Here is a 5,454-nt window from a genome sequence, read left to right as displayed (position 1 = left end):
GGGTGTGCAGGCGGCAGGGAGCCAGGGTTTGTACCCAATGTGCCATTCCCTGACCCCGCGGAAACACCCGGCATCGGGGGAAGGACGTCGGAAAGGCGCAGGGGATAGTTAGTCCAGACGCGGAGAGGCTCTAAGGGTTATTGGAGGAGTGGATTCCAAAAAGGATATCAGGAAGCTGATACATTTTATATTTGAATAAATTCGGTTTATTTTAATCAAATATCAATAGCAAAAGGTTAAATATATTTCTAAGATATTTTCTTCAAATTTATTAAATTTATTTAATTTACTCAACATAAGAACAAGAATTAAAATAGTACAAGTGCACTTGTCTTGATTAATAAAGCATCGTTAAATGTCTTGCTTATTGGTATTTATTATTAGGAAGTTTATGTCGTTTCCCGCAATCACCGTCTTTTAAGATTGAAAAAAAAATATATATTTATATATATAATTAGAAATGTATTGCTACAAACTCTGTATCAAATTTTCAAAAGAAGTAGATGAACTGTTAAATCTAGAGATTGTTCCGGATACGGTTAAAAACAAAACCCAAAACAAAACCACAAACAACTGAAGCACCCGAAGCAGAAAAATGTCAAGCGGAGGGATACGGGGTCACTCGTCCCACGGCAGGACCACGTACAGGGGGAAACGGGCCGAGATGTCGGGCTATGGCGCTGGTTATTTTTGATAGCCTAACACAAAGGCTTTTAGGGCAAAATTTAATTCGTCTGGCCTTCAGCTCTGTCTTCTTCCAGATCATGTGCTTCCTTTTTGGCCTCCCCTTCCTTTCCCTCCTGTCTGGAAGCGGGGAATTTGTCCTTGTTGTTCTCTTTTTTCCATTTCATCCTCCTGTTCTGAAACCAGATCTTTACCTGCCTCTCGGTGAGTCCTAGTGCGTGGGACACCTCGATCCTCCTCTTCCTGGTCAGATAGGGGTTAAAGAGGAACTCCTTTTCCAGCTCTAGAGTCTGGAATCGGCTGTATGTTTGTCTTCCTCTCCTCCTACCCGGTGCTGCTGTGTAAAACAAAAACAGGGTTTTGCAGGTTGGTGTGGTCGTTCAAAACAAGGCGCAGGCAGAGAGCGGGGGCTCGGGTCCCCCTGGAAATCCCTCGAGAGAAGCCCCCCAGAAAGGCAGGGAGAGAAAGCGGGGGGCACGGAGGAGCCTAGAGCTTTACCCACGAGTGCGGGAAAAACAGCGATAGCAGCTGCACGAAGGGCCTCAGCTCTCCCCCCGCGTCGGTGTTTACGGGGCCGAGTTTACGGGGTCACTTTATTATCTGGCAAGCGGCCCCCCCCCGGCCTCGCGCCCTTCCCGCTCAGGGAGCCGGGCGAGCGTGTCCCCTGCGCCGCTATGTCCGAGAGGCGACTTTAAGGCTACTCTTGGGGTGACAGCCGCCTTCTGCAGAGCTTTCTGTTGGCTCACTGTATCGCTTTATTATCGCAAGCCACCGCGGTGATAGGAATCGCGGGGAGAGAGGGGGGGAGCGAGGGAGGCAGAGGCAGGGAGCGAGAGGCAGCGAGAAAGAAGCGGGAGGAGGAAAAGAAAGTTTCAAACTCAGACGTGAGATGGAAGCAAATTTTTGACTGCATCCAACCTTGTGGTCTCATCCAGGGAAACATTTGAGCAGGAGACGAGCTCTGATTTAAGTGGTCTGGTTCCTCGCCAATATTAGCACTGGACGATTTACAGTCAGGATATTGTACCAGCTCGGCCTCTTGCTGTGTCGTAAAAATCTGCTGTCTCTGTAAGTTATCGTATCCGTAAAATTTAGCGGGCTCCCCGTGACAGGTAACCCCGCTGCAGGGGGCAGGAGGCGGAGGCGCGGCGGGGGGAGGAGGAGGCGGCTGGTAGGCGGCCGTGGGGCTCCCCCCGGCCGGGTGGTAAAAGTCCGCGGCCGCGCCGCCGCCGCCGCCCCCCGCCCCGCCGGGCGCGGGGTGCGGGAAGCCGCCGGCGGCCGCGCCGTTCCCGTAGAGCAGGGCAGCGGCAGCGGCGGCGGCGGCGGCGGCGGCGTGGCGGCCGCTCACCTCGGGCGCGAAGTGACAGTCGTAGTACGGGGGATTGATGGGCTCCCCCGCCGCCGCCGCCGCCGCCGCCGCCGCCGCCGCCTTGTACTTGGAGTAGAGCGGGTTGACAAAGTAGGAGCTCATCGGGGAGGGGGCAGCGGCGGGCGGGGGCGCGGGCGCGGGCACGGGGCGCTGCTCCCGCCGCCGCCGCCGCCGCCGGTGCCTCTACGCCGCGCTCATGCCGCCGCCGCCGCTCGCCCGTGCTCTCCCCGCTCCTGCTCTCCGTGTATGTGGTGACCAGGACTGGAATATAATCGCTCCCAAAATGACCTGCCTCACTGCTTTTACTATTTCCTATTAGGCACACAGCAGCCCGCGCACGCACACGCGCGCGCACACACACACACACACACACACACGCTCATGAGCTCAGGGGGGACTTTTGGCTTCAGTTTACATGTGCCGCTCCTCAGGCGAGAAAAAAACCCGGCCCAGCCCTGCCCGGATCCACCCCGGCCACGGCACCCCCGCTCCCCCCGTCGGTGCGCGCTCGCCAGGAGCCGCCGATACCCCCGCCGCGCAGGGGCGAGGCGGCCGTGCAGATCCCGCGCGATAACCGCGGGCGCGCTGCCCGGGGCCACGCCGCCCGGCCCGCCCCGGCCGCGCTGCCCCGAGCTCAGGGCCGCGGCTGAGCAGTGCAGAGCGGCCTGCACCGCCGGCCGGGGCGGGCAGAGCCCCGCCGAGGGACCTGGGGGCGCCGGCGAGGACAGCTGGGGGGTCCGAAGGGCGGCAGCGTGCGGCGGGAGGGCCCCAGTGCCCGCGGGCCCTCCGGGGCATTTCCTCGCAGGCGAGCGGAGCGCTGGGAAATGAGATGCACATTTACCCTTGACGCCGTGCACGCATGGCTGAGGCTCCAGGTTAATTGATACTTAATGGAAATCATGCCTGTGAATATACTTTCCATCATTTCACCCTTGGTGGACGTCATTACCGAGGCAGAGAGAGGGAGGGAAAAAAAAAAAAGAAAAAAAAAAAAAAAAAAGAAAAACGCGTGGGTGAGCGGTTAGCACCGCTCGGGGACGCGGTCCGAAAAAAAGGGAGCCCTGTTCGCCGGGAGGAAGGAAGGAAGGCGCTGCTCGCATGCCCGGCGCTGCCCCGGCTCCTCGGCCGGCCGCCCCCGCGGGGACCCCGCTCCCCGAGAACCGCCGTCTCCGTCCTCTCTTCCCCGCTTCGTCCTGCAGTGGGAAATGGCTTTTCGGACAGACACCCCCAGGAGCTCGAGTCCGCCCTATTCTGAAGAGAGACGAAAAATGTAGGTGAAATATAATACGGGCCCCGCTAGAGCCACGTGTGACTGTCTGGTGCGAATTGACAAAAAATACTTGTGGTTACATAAAAGGCATCGCAGGCTCCTTCCCCATCACAAGCCGCTCCCCCCCCCGCCCCCCGCTACATGACAATTAACTCGCTTTGTCCAGGTGACCAGCCCGGCCGCCCCGCACATCGGCACCCGGACGGGCCCTGGGCCCGCAGTGACACCCCCGCCCGGGCAGGGCCCCGCGGCCCGGGGCACAAGCCTCTGGGAGGGCGGCGGAGGCTCAGGGACCCCTGCGCAGTCCGCCGACAGGCGGGGGGCGGGCAGAATCCTGGAGGGAGGGGGCACACGGGTTTTTGGTGCTACAAGGACAGACGGCAGCAGAAGCCCATCGCAAGACAGCAGCGGGAAGGCAGGAGGCCAGGCCGGGCGGGGCGGGATGGGGGGGAGCGGCGGCAGAGAAATACCGCCTCACCCTGCGGAGGGGCGCGGAGGGGCCTTCCTCATCCGCAACAGTGCCCTCCGCCCCTCCTCATCCTCCCCCCGTCGGGGCACCAGTCCCACGGGACAGCCCCGTCACCCGCGTGGGGCTGCGGTGCCGGCGGCGAAACCGCGGTTCCCCGCGGCCGGAGACGCGGAAAGCGAGGCGCGGAGCGCTGCGCGGGGCGCGGCGTTGGCGCTAGGGTGGAGCGCGGGCGCCCTCTGGCGGCGCCGAGCGGCGTCGGCAGGCAGCGCCCACCCGCCCCGCGCTGCCCGCGCTGCCCGCGCTGCCCGCCGCTCTCCCGGTCCCCTCGCCGGCCGGTGGTTCCGCCAGAAACCCAAACGGGCGCTGCGGGACGCCGGCGCGGCTCCGCACGGCTCCGGCGGGACGCTCGGTGAGGAGCGGTTCTTCCTTTGCTTTCTGGGTTTGCGTTGGTTTTCTTCCTTTTTATTCCACACCCCCCCCTTTTTTTTTTTTTTTTTTTTTTTTTGTCTGTCGGAGTTTACAGTGCCATTTTCTTAGCACATTTCGGTGACCCTCTTTCATTTTTTTTTTACCAGTGCTATAATTAACTACATACAAAGAATGCGCCTCGTTTACACATGGCAGCCAGGAAAGACGCCTGAGCTTTGAAGAGCGCTGCTATCGCGTTTTCGATCATGTTTCCCCACATATTACACCACGAATTCTCCATGTGTGGTAGTCTCAGAGTTATACGTTTTTGTCTTGAACATGCTATTTTGTTTGCCCGTGCATTTATGTATTTATGGACTGATTTATGTAAACGAAAGTAAAGATGAATCTTTGTTCACCTCCCCCCTTCATCACACATGCCTGTGAATTATTCGGTATAACGCGTGTGCGTGTGCACGCGACAGTGCATATGTACAAACATATATTAACACAACCAACGGGTAGGAATTAAATTATTGTGCAGTTTGACACTAGAAGTAATTTGCATGGAAGAACTGCGTTTCGTCGTTCGAGATGTTTGGTTTTCTTTCTGCCATTTTGAAATAAACGTGCACAATATTAGAAATAGGTAAACAAAGGAAGGGGGGGGGGAGAGAGAGATAATATACAAGGTAAAATCTGTGAATCTGCCGTAAATAAAATATTTAAAAGAGATGGTGTGGGCCGGGTGACAAATTCTTACCGGAGCCTCTGCTGGAATTAACGTAATAGAGTGTGTGGCAATAATATTATTTACGTGTTGTTAGGTATAGATCACCCACCTCCATGGTTATTTTCGAAAATATGGAGGCTAACGTCGTAGGATTCGTCGCAATACAATATCCAATAAAATACATTTCAACAAATCAGTGGACTTTGTAAAATCTCCCAGTTTCGTGACCTTCGGGTCTTTTTTGAGTCTGTTGCCTTGGCCCAACGCTGACATATTGAAATTTATAGTCCAAGATTTTAAGACCTAGTTTGTCTGCATTTTTTGGCCTTTTTCCCCCCTCTAACAAACACAAACATCAAAATAAGGTGGTTTCAAAGAAAAGCGCCATAGCATATCGTAAACTCATTAGGTCCAGACGTCTAGCCATCTCAATGGTTTTATTATACCACGGTTCTTCCTGTTTTAAAAGAATTATAGGTATCTTCTCGACAATGGATGGGAAGCAATGCAACACCTTTTCC

General features: G+C 56.3%; 1 protein-coding gene across 3 annotated transcripts; it reads right to left on the bottom strand.

The window, feature by feature from the left end:
- Positions 1-201: 201 nt before the first annotated feature.
- HOXD8 (homeobox D8) lies at positions 202-2,155 on the bottom strand. 3 transcript variants are annotated; one of them, XM_074910731.1, is made up of 3 exons: positions 2,033-2,155; positions 1,603-1,750; positions 202-1,021 (listed from the first exon to the last, which is right to left on the bottom strand). In XM_074910731.1, exons 1-3 carry the CDS (start codon positions 2,153-2,155, stop codon positions 726-728), a joined length of 567 nt encoding a protein of 188 aa, XP_074766832.1. In that variant the 3' UTR covers positions 202-725. The 3 variants fall into 3 exon arrangements, with proteins under 3 accessions (XP_074766832.1, XP_074766830.1, XP_074766831.1); XM_074910729.1 differs by having other exon boundaries at positions 1,603-2,155; XM_074910730.1 differs by having other exon boundaries at positions 202-1,018; positions 1,603-2,155.
- Between the last annotated feature and the right edge of the window lie 3,299 nt (positions 2,156-5,454).

Source organism: Athene noctua, chromosome 7 (genome assembly GCF_965140245.1).
Source record: "Athene noctua chromosome 7, bAthNoc1.hap1.1, whole genome shotgun sequence".
NCBI classification, from domain to species: domain Eukaryota; kingdom Metazoa; phylum Chordata; class Aves; order Strigiformes; family Strigidae; genus Athene; species Athene noctua.
This window is presented reverse-complemented; position numbering and strand designations above follow the sequence as displayed.